The following is a 19,017-nucleotide window of genomic DNA, read 5'->3' on the forward strand; positions in this document are numbered from 1 at the left end:
TTTGGTTCTGACTGGTCTGAAGGTGTTGATTAATTTTTAATTACTTGTTAATTAAACAGCAGCTTTGACATTAGTTCCAGCTACAAGGATTACATCAATGTGCTAGTTCTAAAACATTAACGTTTCTATAGGAACGACTCATTAACAGGGACTTGTGTGATGGAATACTCTACATACATGGATTAAAAAGCATGTGTGTAATTGTTGATATGGTTTTCTTGTTGAAGAGACATTTATTTAGCACTTTGAGTCTCCAGTGTCTGCACTTTGTAATAGTCAGAAGTCAAGCTGTGTCTTTAAGTTTTCTGCCGTAGGAAAGTCTTCAGGACAGAGGACATTGTGCTTTGTGGTTTCTTGGTGTCTTGGTGACAAACTGAACTCTTTATTCTGCAGATGTTTCACAAAATTTAATGTTAAACTATAAATGGATTTTAAAAAATGACGTCATTTTTAATTACTAAAAAATTGTCATTGTTGGCAAAAAACACTTCAGGATGTGCTACTTATATGTGGGTATATTCTCCTATAACACCATGCTGTCATGCTTTATTCCTTACTTATTAAACTGCAGAATAAATCCACAGGCATTAAAGCATTTACCTATTTACTTTGTTTGGACTGCATTTTTATTTTAGGCATCGCTGCACCTTACAGTCACATGCAATAACTAGACTTCCAGCGTAATGACTGAAGCGTCAAGTGTTCAGTTACAAAAGGAAACTCCATATACTGACAATCAATACAGCATTTTCTCTAATGGCTCAAGGCTCTCCACTGAAACACAGTTAGAAATACTGGCATTTGTCGGTCTCAGGCTGTGTGCTAATGCGTATAATCAACTTCTTCTTCTTCTTTTTGAGGCTGAGAAACAGGAGTTGAAGAGCCTGGAGGCAGGAAATCTCAAGATTCCCCTCCTGGTTGTCATGACTCAGCCTTCAGAAAGGTTAAGGATATCACACAGAAGACATAGCACAACGATCTTGCAGCTGTTTCTTGGAAATATCATACAAAATAATTTTTCATCACCTCTCCCTTCCCTCATTCCCTCTATCCTGCAGCTGCAATTATGTTAGGCCCAGATGTCTTTTGAGACCACTTTCTATTTTCATTACTTACTAATGCATAACACTTGTGGAAAAGGCTTGTCTAAGGGAAATGAAATCAAGTCGAAGCAGGGAGCTATGGCTGAAATGTGGCATAGTACAAATGAATAGTTTCAGTGAGGATGAATTTGCACTTCTGCACTGATATAGAGATAGATATAGAGTGATACTAATACTATAATACTGAGATCTGTTTCAGTGTTGAATAAATTGCTTTATCATACCTTAACAGTAGCTGATTATACCAGTGACAGTTAATTACTCTCAACATGCTATTTCCTCTGAGTATCACAATCTGGGGTAAAGAGACTAAATTACAGCCTGGAATGTTGTCATTACAGATGGGCGTACTCCATTACAATGCTGAGTAATCAGCTAGTAATAGGGCACAAAGATAACAGCAATGAATGTGTCTGCGGCTTTTTATGGAAGATACAATTTTTTATGGAATATACAAGTGCACTCTCAAGTTTAGATACTGATATTCAGTTATATCACAGTGTAATCTGTTAAATCTGATCAGAAGGTTTTGATTAATTTTAATAATAGCAGTTCTGACAGTAGTTCTGGCTACAAGGCAAATCACAGTTTTGTATTAATGTTCTAATATGTTATCATTTCTATAGTAACAGTTGATTCACAGTGACTTGAATGGTGGATGCACGACGTAATCTAAGCCTAATAATAAACAGATGAAAAATGTGCTGTTATTTAAGAAAGAAAAATGTATAAGACTTCATATGGTGAAGTTTTTTGTACAGAGATGTTTATTAATCATTTATGGAAGGAGTCTCCAGTGTCAGTGCTTTGTAAAAGTCAGTAAGTTTTTTGACACAGGTAAGTCTTCAGGACAGAGGATTTTACGCTTTCAGGTGTCTCTTGTAACATGATGACATGATTATTAACTTCAAGAGAGAAAAAAGGAGAGAGGCTGATTAGGGGATGACTGTTTATAGCTGCTTTAACATAATAAGCTATTTTAACAGGAACTAACTCGTCTCATTAACTGTAATCATTTGCTGATAAAGTATGACATACAAAAATGTACTTGTTGGGGGTGGTATAGGCTTCACACCAAATTGTTGTCATGTCGTCAATGTTATTTCCTATAACAGCACGTACAATTATTCCTGATTTATGCTGGAGATCAGGTGGGGTCATACTGCACCTACATTTCAATGACTAAGCATCAGTTTGACCTTATGTGTGTTGGTCCCTCAGTGTGATTAATCGTCCCTTAATGTGGCTCCTGGTGTGCTACTGATGGTGGCTTTAACTCCTTCCTGGGAGACTGCTTACAGTCATAAAACAAAGTTTTATAGAATACAGGTTCTGTCACAACACTCCTCAGACCATCTGTCTATGACAGGTATATCACTGATTGACCAATTCCAAGAATAGCTCATTGAAATGAAAATGAATGAATTTTCATGCCAAGTTAAGAATTTTTGGCATCTGGGTAATATTGCTGCTTCACAGCACCAGGGTCCAGGTGGGTTCCCTGGCATATACGCACCCTGGAGTACTTAGAGGAAACACAAACGGGCACGGGGAAAACATGCAAAGCTCTGCACTGACAGTGACTAGAACACACGATCGAATCCTGGACCCTGGAGCTGTGAGGCAGCAATGCTACCTTCTGTGCTGATGATAGTCCTAATGAAGTTTATAGATCACTGCTCAATGACATGTAAAGGTCTATACGGTTGTCAGTCGTCCAGTTCAATAAACTGTCCTGGTCAGTAATCGATGTGAATAATAGTGGATACGGGTTGAACTCTTTTTACCAGAGGCCAAAAAATGGAATTTCTGCCTGTTTTTGCGTTGTCCGTGTTCAGCATTGAATTTATTTGTGCCTCCACAGTAGTGGTTAATGATCATATGACAGTAGAGACTCAGGGCTATAAGAATTTACAGTTTTTCATAAGTATTTCTTTTTTACCTAGCTTACTAGGTTTAAATGTTGGAATTTTATTGTGGCAGTTCTATACGGTGTTTAACTATCAAAAAAGCTTTAGTTGTCCTGTCAAACATTCAGGTTTGATATGCTTTTTGAGGTTGCTTTTTAACAGATTCAAATGCATTCAATCTAAAAAAAAAGTTCTACTTACTAAACAAAATATTCTACATTAGAAAAATACATTTTTTTATCTTAAAAGGCAATTCCTCATGCCAAATTAATCTCTAATTAAGCTGAAATAAAGTTTGCTTGGCATCTCATATTTTGGTTAAAGAACACAAATTTAATGTCTAAACTGCTGATAAGCAGTAGCAATAATTATAAGGCTATAAGCAATAATCTTATTCCATTTGTGACTCTTTGTGTTGCCTGTGAATGTATGCTAGCCTGTTCATTGTGTTGGTGGTTATATATGGAAAATATATGTTAAGCATTATAAGACACTGGGAAAGCAAAACTTTACTTTTTCACTGACTGGTCATGAAGAATTTATTCATTTGTACGAGGCCGTAGATTAACGATGTAGGAGACAGAAAATAATCCTGTTTGGGCTCAGTCTTATACCTGGGATTTTATTTCTAGCTCATATAATCTCTTACATGGTCTTTTTAAATGTACGCTGCATCAACCCTTAAATATAATAAGCTCTCAATCCTCAACTTTTAGAATTAATAAGCAAATTCCTCCACTCAGACTGCACTGGCATGATGCACACAGATGTCTAGTTTTCATAGACACCACATACTGAAATTGTTACACACTTTGTGGTACATTGAATACAGTTGCCTTCATGTACAATACCACTACTAAACAAGCCACAAAAACTGCTATATGGCTTACTGTCCTTTGAAGATCCATGTTTGGACGGTTTATATTTCCATTATTACTGTACTGCTGTGTGTTTGTTTAGCCCTGTATGGCCCATTCCTCTAACCCCCATCTCAGTTTTGGTATAGCTATGTGACTTTAGTTCTGCTCACATCTCTAAATCTTTTTAGTAGGTGAAAGTCATTACGTAACTAAAATAAAGTGGTCCTTCTTTCTTCTCTTTGGGTGCAATCATTTAACTTGGCACCTAATTTGGGAGCTGTAGATAAATTTTGTATAACCAGAAGTCAAATATGTCCTGTTTATAAACCACACTGAAGCACACAGTAGCAGGAAACTTGCTAATAGTATAAACACTTCGTTGCAAAACTGGTAGGCAGTAAGTGGAATGAAGACACTGGAGGCAGGCTTCAGAGAGAAGTTTTTAAATTTCTTTTTCTTGAGTGATTTTCAGGTCTTCTACTGACCCACTCAATCAGTACTGACCAAAAAAAAGCACATAAAATGATCAGAAGTCATTATCAGCTTTTCTATGGCATTGGCCATCTTTTGTGGGTCAAAAGATCCACACTGCAACACAAACAGGCCTATAAATACATGTAATTATTAACCACCCACAGGTGTGACCAGTCACTTATTACCCGCTCATTCTCCGCTACACTTCCTCCCACAACCGGGCTTGATGAAGCAAATATTTTTGCATTTTTAAGACAGCATCTGGTAAGTTTTAGGTCTTTTTTACAGACACGGGGCCATTTGTCCAAAGGAATTGGTACATTTGGTGAGGTATGAAAGCTGTTTTCAAGCCTCGGAGCGGTCCAGAGAACTGATACTTGGTCCTCTTGAAAACTGCGGTCTGACATTCACTTCAAGTGACCAGTGGTTCAGTTTGCATCAGATATGGAAGCTGTCCGCTGTCAGTGCTGCATGTAAGATGATTGGTCCAACTTGTCTCATTACTTCCTGTTACAAGTTTCATTATTACAGGGAAAGGGATGTTATGATCAGCAGAGGAGATGGAATTCCTTATTGATATAAAAAAACAGACTTTCAGAGGACTAGAGCACTGTAATTAGCTCACCGTTTTGGCGCAATTGTTTGCATTGAGAACATGAAATTTATATGGAACTGGCTCTTTGTTTGCATGAATTCCTGCATCCAAAAAGCGCTGCTCTTCACTACTTAAATGTTAGTACTAAAGGAAAATAATAACAAAGCAGCAAATCTAATGCCTGCCTTTTGCAAATCTGCATGCACAAAAGTGACGAATTGTGCAATCAATTCATGGTTGGGAAGGAATTCTATATGAATGCAAACCGGCAAATATGATCTCCCCAAAATGAGCCCAGAATTGGACACCAAAATGAATTCAAGTGGGAAAATGGCATATGTTTTAAGAGACTGGGCACTCATGCAAATATTCTCACTCTTGTTTTTGGAGTATGATGTGAGAATCCTAAATTGACATAGTAATGACCTTCATCAATTGTCTCTGGTGTATACTGCAAAATGGGAAATTTAGGCATTAGAATGTTAAATCCATTCAAATGTTCAAATCTATAAATCATAATTGACTAGTATACAAGTTGACAACTGACATTGTAATGTTCTTGTGATCAGGATGCTGAGATGTGAGGAATTTAACTTTCAGGGGAATAATTAGTTTACACTGACAGCTTTAAACATTATGCCTAGTTGTTCGCCGTCATATTATTGACAGCTTGTTTTGTGCACTTCCTTTGATTTTGGAAAATCCTTAAACAGCAATATTTAGGCCTCTTCCCTCAGAGACCAAGAGAAAAAGAGGAAAAAATCCCCAGCATTAATTGGGTTCCAATGAATTTATACCAGCTTTGTGCAAACAAAAGACATAGGCATGTGCATGCATAAAGATAGAATTTATTCTAACGTTTTGCTTTTATATTTGGCTGTAATAGAAAAAGCGGCTTTATTTGCGACTTTATCAGCACTGAACCTGCTTCTAGTAGTTTGACAGACAGCTACAAATGAGTTCTGTGTACATGTCGAAGACTTTGAAGTTTGCCTGATGCCACTCGAGAGTCTGTAGAAATGTATTGTGGGAATAGTTCAAATAAGCCATCGGGCAATTTCACGCTCTTCATGAAAGTCGAGTTTGAGCCTGTCACCCAAATAAGAACAAGAACAGTTCAGAAGTGACCAGACTTTGTGTAAGACAATGCCACATATTCTGGCTGAGGCTTCTGTGGGCCTTTTTGTAAACAATTGTATATGCTCTAATGCCGCTCTGTCAATCTTGAGTTCTCGGTCTCTCTCTTTTCTCTTCATCCTTGATTTCTAACTTAGAGAGCTTCTCAACCTTGTGTCTTTTTTACCTACACTTTTTGAACCCCTCACCCTCTGGGTCATTGATTTTGCACTCAGAAGTGTGGCACTCTCTAAAAAAGTGGTAACTTTTGTTTATTTGGTCTTTATTTTTTCCATTCAGGTTCTGCCGTCACATGACAGCTCATCCGTCATGGCAGTATCGTCTGTTTGGATGAAGAACGGCATGTCAGCATTGCTGGTAATAAGGACATTAAACATCTCAGCTTAATGCTAGCTTTACTCCGAGACTGACCTTCCACTGTGAGGGTCGAAGTATGCATCTCTATTCTCTAACTGAGGGTTCTATAAAACACATTTTAGACAATTGAACAATCTGATCACTCTCTCAGACTTCACAGGTTTTGTGATAGGAACCAGGGGTCAAAATATGACCAATGCAAAATAATAGTATTTTTTTATGTGTGCTAGCAGTGACTACATGTTTGATACATAATATACATGATTCATCAACTTTAGTTGTCTTCCATGGTCTTCCAGGCCTTTTGGTGTTTCTGAGCTTGCCACTGTATTCCTTCTTTTTAAGAATGTACCAGATTGTTGATTTGGCCTCTCCTACAGTTTCTGTTATCTCTCTGATAGGTCTGTTTTGTTTTTTCAGCCTAATGACGGCCTCCTTCACCTGCATCAACACCTCTTTGGACCGCATATTGAGAGTTCCCATGAACAGCTAACAAATGCCAATTCAACACTCAATCAACTCCAGACCTTTTATCTCCTTAATTTGTCATGAAATAAGGAGGAAACAGGCCACACCTGGGCAAGAAACTGCTTATCAGTCAATTGTCCCATTACTTTTGAGCCTGTGAAAATGGAGGGACACTGTAAAGAAAAATGGCTGTAATTCCTAAACGGTTAATGCAATATTTTTGTTAAACCTCTTGAATTAAAGCTGAAAGTCTACGCTTCAATCACATTGTGACTGCTTCATTTCAAATCCATTGTAGCAGTGTACAGAAGCAAAAACACCAAAATTGTGTCACCGTCCAAATACTTATGGACCTGACTGTATATACAGTATGACATCAAATCCTCTCACGTTCAGTGAATCAGTGTATGAGTCATGGCCATGATTCAATCCTCTCACATACAGCGGATCAGATGAATCAGTGAGTTCAATGAGTCCTGTTTGGCCTATTCAGTCAGAACAGAAGATTTCCAGTGTTTTCTAAACATGAACATACAAGCATATTAATAAAAACACAAATATCAACAATTTGCTATTTTTACATTACTCAAGCTGTATTTTCTGCATTAGATCGCTACATGATGAGGTTCGACATTTGGGCCAAAAATGCAACTGAACAAATAACTCAAGTTAAAAGACACAGACAATTCTTGTTATAATTTGTGTGAATGAATGTGCATGAAAAGCTTAAGGATAGGGCTTGGGGTGCGGTTAACATTTGGACCTTTTCTTACAGCTACATTTGAAATTGAACATAATCCAACATTGCATCTGTTTGCTCAAATTCAAAGATTTCCCATGAGATGAGGTTGAAGCTAATTGTGTTCATCAGAGGAGCAAAAAAGACTATGGTCTACAGGCTGAAAGAAATGAACAAATAAGGAATTATAAATCAAACACAAAATATCTCAATACATACAAACCTAAATTATCTAGCATTAATTCAGTTCACTTACTCGGCTGATATCAGGCTAAGAGGTCCCTGTGGGTCTTCCCTTCCAATTAATTTTAGGCAGATGGTAATAAGTTTCCAAAACTAAAACGTTAGTGTGGAAATGAAAATCTCTTTTGTTTGCTATACACAGTACAGTCAAGTAAAAGTAAGTTGCTGTATTGACACCACAGATTTTCACCTGGCATGATCTCTTATGCTCCTGATCTCACTCATTCTTTGTGCTGAAATTCTTTGACTGTATGTATGTTGGTTCAGCTATTCAGCTATATAATTCAGCTATGGGCCATTTTGGAAATAAACGACCTCCTCAAAGTCTTCCTACCTCAACATTTTTACAGTAGGTAGGTTAAATGTAAATGGATGCAAACTGTAAATGCATAGTAAGAGTAGGCTACTGCTCATTGACAGCAGTTGAAAAAACTCCAACGAATGGAGCTTCACTGCTAACAGTTTCTTCAGTCCGCATCTTCTATCCTGTAGTTGTTTTTGGAATTAAATTCCTGTATCTGACACCGTTATTCGAGAAAAATCTGGCAACCTGAGAAGGAGGGAACTGCACATAAGTAGTATGTATATTCTGAATAGGATGCCCAGAAAATTGGCTTAAGCCACTTGTGTACCCCGAGTTTGAATACCAGTAACTTTCCGTAACTGTTCCGCATAAATATTGACATAACTTTTGGACTTAAGTCACCAACTCTGAATATGGCCCACTTTATGTTAAAAAAAAAGTTATGTTAAAAAAAAGACTGCTCGTGCAGATTTTGATTCGTAAGATATGATCAAAAGAGACCTTGAAAATGATCTAAGAGGTTTTGTGATATCCAATTAACTTCTCTAATTCCCTTGTACTTACATGTATAAAAACTAATAATGCATCAACCTCTGTTCATTCATGTTTAGTAGTCACAACTGTGATAAATGCTTTTATTTATTAGAGATAAATGAAGTTAATCAGTTGAATTTAATTAACAGTTGGGTGAGGTGGCCTATTTCTATTGAAGTGGGGTGAAATAAATAGTACACATCCACAAAACTGGGTTGTATGAAATGGGACACACCAGAGGTTTGACATTAAAACAATTCTGGATCAACATGGATTTAAACTATTAATTTTGAATTTCACAACCTCTGTTCTGCTGCTTTATTCAATTCTGGCACTGGAGCATTCATTTCTGACCATGAAAATAGAACTGAGCTGCACTTGGCTGTTTTGTCTTGGTACAGGTTTAATCTGAAGAGAGACTAAAAAAAAAAATCCCTATTCCCTAATAGGTATGAGTGGCTGCACAAGTGCTGAGGTGACCAAAATCTATACTGCATGGAACGACCCTGAACATGATACACTCATTCAGTCAGACTCTGCCAAGCACGAAATGAGAACGAGAAGAGAAAATCATGCCAATTGAGGATGAGCGCTCCTGGCTCTACTTAGGTAAAAATTATACAATATGCTGGCGTAAGCAAAGACTTGTATAAAATTGCCTCCCTAGAAGGCATGATCTCTATTTAATTTGAAAAAGCATATTAATGTAAGTTTTGCAAATTTGCTAACATTAACTGGCTATATTTAACTACGCTAGCCTGTTTTCTTTGCTAATGACTAGCATCAACTCCAGTAGCAGCAAGGCAAATTCTAGCTAATGGTAAATATTGGTTATTTACATGATATTTCACTTCTGATTAATACATTAGAAGACTATATAGCATTAATCATGCATATGACCAGCAAATGTAGAGATTGCAGGATGTTTTGAGGCAAAAAAAGCATAACTGCTTTAAAACAAAAATAATCTAACAGTTAAACACATTTACTTTTTACTCTCAATAATTGAGTACATTTAAAAGTAGCATTTTTTTTAGACTGGATACCTTCACTTGTAAACGAGTAATTTTTTTTGACACATTATGTATTGTTTCACATAAGTATAATTTCTCAGTACTTTTACCGCCATACCACTCGAAAAATAGTGCAGTGAGTATGAAATGTTTTTTGAATGTGGGAACGGCAGCTTTAAGAGGGTTAGAGAAAGAGCTGCTACAGGCTCTGAGGTTAAAGGAGGCTACAGGCTCTGTCACCGGATAGAGGCTGATCTTCGTGGCTCACTGGAGTGTAACTGTCTGACAGTTTGAGGCCTTGCGTTATCGTGCCCATCCGCTGTCTCCGTTATTCCTGCCGCCAGGTTGCTCCCAACCACAAGTTTACTCTATAAGAGGATTTCTGACATACCAGTGGACTGGTTTCTCCAAGAAGACTTAAATGTACTTTTACTCCGTAATCATTTTTTAAGTGATGACCCAAGGTGGGGCTAAAAATGCTGACTTATTCAGAGGAGAACCTGGGTCCTGTTCTTTGTATGTGGATTATTAAGATTGCTGTATTGTATTGATAATGAATTAACATTATTCCGGATTTTTCCATTCTTCGATGCTGTAGTAGGACAAGTCTGTAAGCTCAACTTTGATTAGGTGACACATTTTTAAATTTATATATGTTTATTTAGTAATATATTGATTTGTTACACAGTGGACATGTATATTTTGATTCGTTTATGATCTTATTTAAGAAAATGGGATGTAATTTAAGGGATAAACTGAGCAAGCAGGTTAAGTGGGCGGTATTCATAAGTCTCTGCTTTGGATAGAGATAATATCTGAGATTTATATGATATATGTGCCTTCTGCCCTTCCCAGGTAAACTACAGTCAGGTCCATAAATATTGGGACAGTGACACAGTTTTGGTAATTTTGCCTCTGTACACCACCACAGTGGATTAATTGCATTAACCGTTTAGGAATTACAGCCATTTTTTTCACAGGCTCAAAAGTAATGGGACAAACTAATATAATCATAAATATTAGGATTATTTTTATTACTTGGAGGTAAATCCTTTGCAGTCAATGACTACCTGAAGTCTGGACCCCATGGACATCACCAAATGCTAAGTTTCCTCCCTTGAGATGATTTGCCAGGTCTTTACTGCAGCCATCTTCAGTTGCTGCTTGTTTGTGGGTCGTTCTGCCTTCAGATTTGTCTTCAGTAAGTAAAAAGCAGCTCAGTTGGGTTGAGGTCAGGTGACTGACTCGGCCATTTAAGAACATTTAATTTCCAAGCTCTTGGGCTGCTTTCACAGTATGTTTTGGGTTGTTATCCATCTGTACTGTGAAGCGCTGTCCTATCAGTTTTTGCAGCATTTGACTGAATCTGAGCAGAAAGTAGCTCTGTACACTTCAGAATTCATCCTGCTACTTCTATCAACAGTCACATTATCAATAAACCCCAGTGACCCAGTTCCATTGGCAGCCAAACATGCCCATGCCATAACACTGCCTCCACATGTTTGACGGATGATGTGGTATGCTTTGGATCATGAGCCCTTCCTTTCCTTCTCCATACTTTTCTCTTCCCATCATTCTGGTACAAGTTAATCTTGCATCAGAACTGGTCAGGCTTTTTTTAGAGGTTTTTTAGCAAAGTCTAATCTGGCCTTTGTGTTCTTGAGTGTTACCAGCAGTTTGCATCTTGAGGTAAACCGTCTGTATTTACATTCATGAAGGTGGCTTTTGATTGTAGACTTTGACAATGATAGGCCTACCTCCTCCAGAGTGTTCCTGGCTTGGCTAGATGTTGTGAAGGGGTTGTTCTTCAATAAGAAAAGAATTCTGCAATCATCCACTTTAGTTGTTTTCTGTGGTCTCACAGGCCTTTTGGTGTTGCTGAGCTCGCCAGTGCATTCCTTCTTTTTAAGAATGTACCAAGTTGTTGATTTGGCCTCTCCTACAGTTTCTGCTATCTCTCTGATAGGTCTGTTTTGGTTTTTCAACACTTGGAATCAGCTCCAGACCTTTTATCCCCTTAATTTGTCATGATATAAGGAGGAAACAGGCCACAGCTGGCCATGAAACTGCTTATCAGTCAATTGTCCCTTTACTTTTGAGCCTGTGAAAATGGAGGAACTCTGTAAAAAATGGCTGTAATTCCTAAACAGTTAATGCAATATTTTTGTTAAACCCCTTGAATTAAAGCTGAAAGTCTACACTTCAGTCACATCTTGACTGCTTCATTTCAAATCCACTGTGGTGGTGTACAGAGGCAAAATTACCAAAACTGTGTCACTGTCCCAATATTTATGGACCTGACTGTATATCTTTCACACAATATATATATATATATATATATATATATATATATATATATATATATATATATATATATATATATATATATATATATATATATATTATACCTATATTATCAGCCTTACCTATCAGCCATAACATTAAAACCACCTGCCTAATATTGTGTAGGTCCCACCAGGTGCCACCAAAACAGCTCTGACCCTTTGAGGCATGGACTCCACAAGACCTCTGAAGGTGTGTGTGGTATCTGGCATCAAGACATTAACAGCAGATCAGTTAAGTCCTGTAAGTTGTGAGGTGGGGCCTCCATGGATCAGACATCCCACAGATGCTGGATCGGATTGAGATCTGGGGAATTCGGAGGCCAAGTCAACACCTTGAATTCTTTGTCATGTTCCTCAAACCATTCCTGAAATATGTTTGCAGTGTGGCAGGGTGCATTATCCTGCTGAAAGAGGTCACTGCCATTAGGGAATACCGTTGCCATGAAGGGGTGTACTTGGTCTACAACAATGTTTAGGTAGCTGGTACGTGTCAAAGTAACATCCACATGAATGCCAGGACCCAAGGTTTCCCATCAGAACATTTCCCAGAGCATCACACTGCCTCCGCCAGCTTTTCAGCAGTTTGTTCTACAGTGGCTTTTCTGTGGGATCAGACCAGACGGACTAGCCTTCACTCCCCACATGCATCAGTGAGCCTTGGGAGCCCATGACCCTGTCTCCAGTTCACCGGTTGTCCTTCCTTGAACCTCTTTTGGTAGGTACTCACCACTGCATACCGGGAACACCCCACAAGACCTGCTGTTTTGGAGATGCTGTGATCCAGTCGTTTGGCCGTTGTCAAAGTCACTCAGATCCTTACGCTTGCCCAATTTTCCTGCTTCCAACACATCAACTTCAAGAACTGACTGTTTACTTGCTGCCTAATATATCCCACCCCTTGACAGGTGCCATTGTAATGAGATAATCAATGTTATTCACTCCACCTATCAGTGGTTTTAATGTTATGGCTGATCGATATATATAAGTATATACTTTAGAGATAGCATAAATCTTTATAGCTGTCATTTAATTACTGATGTCCATAGGCAGTTCTGGAGATGATTTATGACAGAAGAGGGTTTGTTGCTGTTTTAATCTGCGGAAACTTTTAATAGCTGTATGGGCTTTTGCTGCAGGGGGAAAAAATGGGTTAGTAAGGCATATTTGGGACTTGAGACTTGTGTCCTATTTAGAAGGAACAACAAATGGCTGTTTCTTGGTTGGGTTGGATCTACTGGGAACTCACTACCAGACTATATTCAACTACACAGTGGTTCTCTCAGCTCCTTACCTATTTTTTTGGATGTTACCTATTCAACAAGCAGGGCAGAGATGACATAATTTAATGGATAAACTGAGAATTGGTGGTTGTATGTTAGTTTCAGTCTAAATACAAGCTTTAGCCTTGTTTCACCTAATACCCGAGCCTTCTTTGAAAAACAAAACTGTCTGTACATGGTTTTGTACAGGGCTTTAAATATTTAGGATGTGTAATCAGCCAGAGTGATTGTGTTGGGTTTCAACAAATCATAAAAAAGCTATAAATGGTGTAGCTTTATATCTCCCCATAATCGTAAAGCATTCATTACTTTTCCTCTAAGGTTTCTCATGAACATTTTCAGGCTTTAGAATTACATATTACACTCGACTGTAATATAAATGAATACTCACGCAAGGAGTGCCACTCATCTTGCCGGATGGTCTTGGTGATGTTGTAGGACAGATTCTTGGGTATCGTGGCTGAGGAGTAGTGGTACTTGATATAGGAGCATCGTGCAATGGAACCTAGTACCAAAAAGAGAGGAAGTTTTGAGACCACCTGAGAGCCAACCACACTGGACAGGTTAAATTCAGTTTAAATAAGAGAGTCACTATCGGGTATATTCCCACAGTAAATGTTACCACAAGACCATTAAACTATAGAGCTAAAGAGTTAGAGAAAAACAATTTTCCTTTAGTAAAGCCAGTGATTATAAACTCACAGAAATAAACTTACACTTTAAGTGTAAGCCACTGTTTTGACAAGTGCTTCTGCCGTGGCTTTGGGTTTCATCATACTGGGCCACATTCAGAGTTCAGTGACATGTGTCATGCATAGTGAGGAGTTAATACCAAATTGTGCACGTTGGTTTTCTGACCTCAGATGTAATTACAGGCTATTCAGACCCCTGCGTGAGAAGTGTGCGGTGGAGTTTGGTCACTTTACAGTCCATTAAAACTTTTTTTTTCAGAGGACATTGGATTAGATGATATTTTAATTAGTGACATTGGTTATCTTTAATTAATTAAATTAAAGTGAGCTGTGAGCATAGCAGATGAGTGCTTGGTCACTTTAACCTTCAAACTGTCAGCACATTTTCTTTACAGGAGAGCACATCGAATTAACAAAACTACTGGCACTATTTTATTCATTCAACTCACAATAGTGAATTAAAAGCATGATAAATAATCCTAGATCCCACACATTTCATGACCTAGTTTAGCATCTTATGATTTCATTAAGTTGGGGGGAATGAGTAACTGATGGCATGCAATAAAAAAAGAAAAATAATAGGATGGGCTAAATTAAACTAAATGTGTTAAAGGATGCGTTAAATTAAACCAAATTTTGCAGAAATTCATATGATAACTGCAACTAGGACTAGCAATACTGGCAATATACTAGACTAGTTTATTTCACTGCTTACCATCTTCTCATTCATATATCATCATATTAGTCTCTATGTTTTTCATTTTTAAATTGACTCTTGCTTTTATGCAACATCATATTGATGTAAATTTTGGACTTAAGTGATCAACTCTGAATGCGGCCCACTGTGTTTTTCCAAAATGCAAACAACAGCCTCTTTCTTGCTTTCTTTCTGCTCTCAGAAGCTTAATACCAGAACTCAAAAGTTCTGCATGCATCCACTAATTTTCTCTTCTTTTTAGGACAAAGTAAGGCAATTGCATATTTGATATATCATCATCATCGCATGGCTGATTCTTAGCGTCTCTACCTCAAGACGTGGCTTAATTTCAGCCTCAGACTTCTAAGCGACTGTAAACTCAATCATGTAACTGCCTGTGATTTGGAGACAGACAGACGGAGAGAAAGATATTGCTTCAAGGCTAAAGTGATTTCATTTTAGAGCAGCACCTTTGAGGCGTCTGCTGCTTGTATAGAACTGCAACTGCATACCCTGTGCTTACTGGGCACCACACACACACACACACACACACACACCACATATTGTTTTGTCTTTATGAGGATGTGAGGACCTTTCACTGTCATAACGATTACTCTCTAGCTAATTTATTCAGTGCTACACTTCTAAAGCTAACAGTAGCCTCAGTAACCAAAGGAAATATTTTGGCTGATTTTTTTAAATAAAAGCTGTTAAAACACTGTGTTTTGTATTTCTGATGACGAACAGATGATTGCGAGGACATCTGACACTATCCTGTAATTGCAATGAAATTTAGCCCTTTTTGTTTCTCACAAAGTGCGCACACACACACACACACACACGTTCGTTTTACTATCCTTGTGAATAAAGTTTGTCTTACCAGAAATCTTTTGGCTCTAAAAGCTGCAATTTTTCTAAAAAAATAAATAAATAAATAAATAAATAAAACTGTTTTCCTCATGGGAACCAGCCAAATGTCCCCACAAGGTCAAAACTGTCAGATATTCCTATCCTTGTTGGGAAATTTGGTCTCCAGCCAAGATCTAAACACTAAACACACACACACACACACACACACACACTAAAGAGAACATGGCTGCTGACAGACATAATTATAATCTACTGAAACCTCACTAGGGTATGTGCCAGGAGTCATTTGCTTCTAAGATATCATTGCCTGTTAATTATAACACTCTGCTGATTGGACACAAGCACTTCCTTCCACCCTGAATAGTGAATTACATGGCCACACATTTGGCCTGTGTTTCATGCCTGTCTTCAAACACTGCTTAAGAGTATGAGGAACAGTGCCAAAATGATTAATTAGTAATTAATGCGCTGGTTTGAAAATGGATATCACATAGCAACAAAAACTATTGCCATTTTTCATATTATGGGTCTTTAGAGGAAAAAATATTTTGAAACTGATAAAATGTTACTGTGCTACATGAACAGGGGACACATTTATAATTGAGAGGTTTGCCATTTTTCAAATTCCATTTACAATTATGCTAATAGCTCCATCATGTTTGCTGGTGAGAGATATGGCTTACACTAATGGGAGCTCTGCAACATCTCATGTTACAGGCAGTGTGTAAGACAGCTCTTTTCTCTTTAAAACATCACCCCATTCACCGCCTGTCCTTGTGGAGCAAAGCTGATCCGGACAGAGTGTAAACCATTCCTACTCCTCACTATATGGATTTCCGGAAGTCTGAGTTGAGCTGGAGAAGAGCCAGAGGAATCTGAGTTAGGACAGTAAAGGCTGAACACCTCGAAGGCAGATCATCAGGGATAGCAGTGTTAGGTCACGACTGCTGACTGGGTTTGTTTTGGACACTTACAAGTGTTTATGTCCTTGTTCCTGCTAAAGGGTCATTAAAGCCCAATTAGGCCAGATTAGATATGTTAGATAAATGTCTGTTGTTCTGGGAGAAACTAAAAGATGCGCAAAAAAAAAAACCAGCCAAAAAAGACTTTAAGAAAGTCCGCACTGCGGAATTCTTGAATTTGATTGATCAGAAGGTGCTGATTCATTTTCTATAATAGCGGCTCTGAAAACAGTGCAGACTATCATCCAAATCCCAGGTTTATATTAATGTGCTCATTTTAATTAGGGGTCTAAGCACCCAAGGTCCTGGAACCCTATTGTTTCTGTTAAGATTTTTCTTCTTAATATTATTATTATTCTGAGTCGCCACTGGAACGAATCGCACACACCAAACAGTAAGTCTTACAGACGTGAAACTTGGTGAACAGGTAGTACTCTGTGTCCGAACGCAGGCAAGCGAAATGGGTCCAATCGACCTGATAGTGGTTTACGTTTTGGGCCATATCTCATGAACCTTGTGTCCTACAAACAAAAAAAAAAAATTTTCACTGATTCCTTGGGTTTTTCCAAACAAAAAAGCTTCATGAATTATTTCACTCAGCCCACTTAGATTTTTTGTTAATTTGTATATGTTAAACCTTCTTCAAATTTGTCCTAGGATTTTTGGCTTACCTTCACAAATTTGGTGTCGAGCTACTCATCAGAGTGTGAATCTTAATAATGATCAAAAACATATGGAGATTTGTAAACAATATGGCCACCACATGCCAATCAAGCTTAAAGAGGTGGAGCCTAATTTATTCAAACAGCTATAACTAATGATTACTTGCATAGATTCACATGAAACTTGAAAAACATGTACCGGGCAAATTTCTGAGATCATATGCAAAGTTTGGGGCGTGGCCATACATAAGGGGTGGGGCTAAGGTCAAATAACTGTTTCCAGGTAGCTGAAACAGTAAGCTGAAATTTGGTACACTGCATCTGTGTGCTAATCTGTAAGTGGTTTTTTGAAGACTTGAGTACTTAAATAACAGGGCCACCATCTCAGGGAGTTTTTCCTTGCCACCGTCGCCCTGCTTGCTCATCAGAGACGGCACACACACACACTTCACTTTACTTTTGTTTGTGTAAAGCTGCTTTGAGACAATGACCTTTGTAAAAAGCGCCATACAAATAAAAATGAATTGAATTGAATTGAATAATCAGCCAATCAGTTTTCAGTAGACATTTGACAGGGGTAACATTAAACTATTGTCATGAAACTTGAATGGTAGTTTCTGGTATGGCCCACTACTATCTGATGCAATCAAAATTGGCCACTTGGGGGGGTACTATTCATGTTTGTACACACAAAAACAAGCATATCCCCTGGACAGTAAGGTGTACAGTGAACTTTTGAAGGATTATTTGTGTACTCAAACTCTAAACAATTGCCTTTGGGACAATTTGGCTCCATCCACTTCAATTTTTATAATTTGCATAATATATAATATATAATAACTTTTACGAACTAGTCCTAGGAACTACACAGCAGACTGGACCAAAGACAATCTCTTCTTTCCATGTAGCTTTTGTTCCAGCAGTGTGTTTGTGCTCAGAGTTTTTAACAACCAAGAAATGGTGTCACATTTCAGTATAACCATTGCAATCCAACAACGTTGTTTTGTACTTGTTTTGGTTCCTGTTCACACTGATCCACAGAAAAGATTTGGCAAATTAGCAGGAGCTCACACTTCAAGCCTTAATGGCTGAGGCTTTTTTCAATCATTATTTTCATGGTTGGGTGTGAGCCATGCTTATTTCTTATCACGAAAGAATATTTTCATCTACATTCTACAGGATTTGTAATTTTTCACACTGATTTAGCATTTTTCACAGCTATTGGGATTGCTCAACCAAATAAGAAAATAATTTGGCACGCTTCCTTCATATTGGATTCTGAAATATACCTCAAAGCCACAACTGGTGAATTAATTATCCTGGAAATTTGGGTATACACCTTCTCTTGCATGCTCTGTATGGTGACTTTTTATTTGCTTCTCCATTTTTAATAAAAGCTCCTATGTAATGTTCATCTGACTCATTATGGATGGAAACAGCTTAGAGGTCACAGGATCATGTTGTACCGTGCCTCAGTAAGTGCATATCAATGAGGATACAGTTACAAAACCTATTGGCTGATTTCTGAGTTTGCTTGTTATCGAATACTACTCACATTACAAGACTGATCAATGCTTGATAGTCATTATCAGCTCTAAGCTCCTCCGGTAAAGGGAAACATTCAAGATTCGAGTGGGGAACGAGCAAACACGTCTGCCTCGGGGGCGCCATGATGCATGGGTCTTTGTTTTAACACGAAATCTATATTAATGCTTTAATGTCACAAAATGTGTAGCTTTGTAAGTGTAATGTGGTTTTTTACACAAACATAA

At 37.9% G+C, this 19,017-nt stretch overlaps 1 protein-coding gene across 2 annotated transcripts in view; it reads right to left on the reverse strand.

The window, feature by feature from the left end:
* Positions 1 to 19,017, reverse strand: part of tmem178bb (transmembrane protein 178Bb) — a 103,786-nt gene that overhangs the window by 34,177 nt on the left and 50,592 nt on the right. For both annotated transcript variants that reach the window (XM_026922583.3, XM_053241684.1), the window contains exon 3: positions 13,754 to 13,867. In XM_026922583.3, the coding sequence (XP_026778384.1) occupies positions 13,754 to 13,867 (114 nt within the window). The remainder of the gene's footprint in view (positions 1 to 13,753; positions 13,868 to 19,017) is intronic.

Source organism: Pangasianodon hypophthalmus, chromosome 18, assembly GCF_027358585.1.
Source record: "Pangasianodon hypophthalmus isolate fPanHyp1 chromosome 18, fPanHyp1.pri, whole genome shotgun sequence".
NCBI lineage: Eukaryota > Metazoa > Chordata > Actinopteri > Siluriformes > Pangasiidae > Pangasianodon > Pangasianodon hypophthalmus.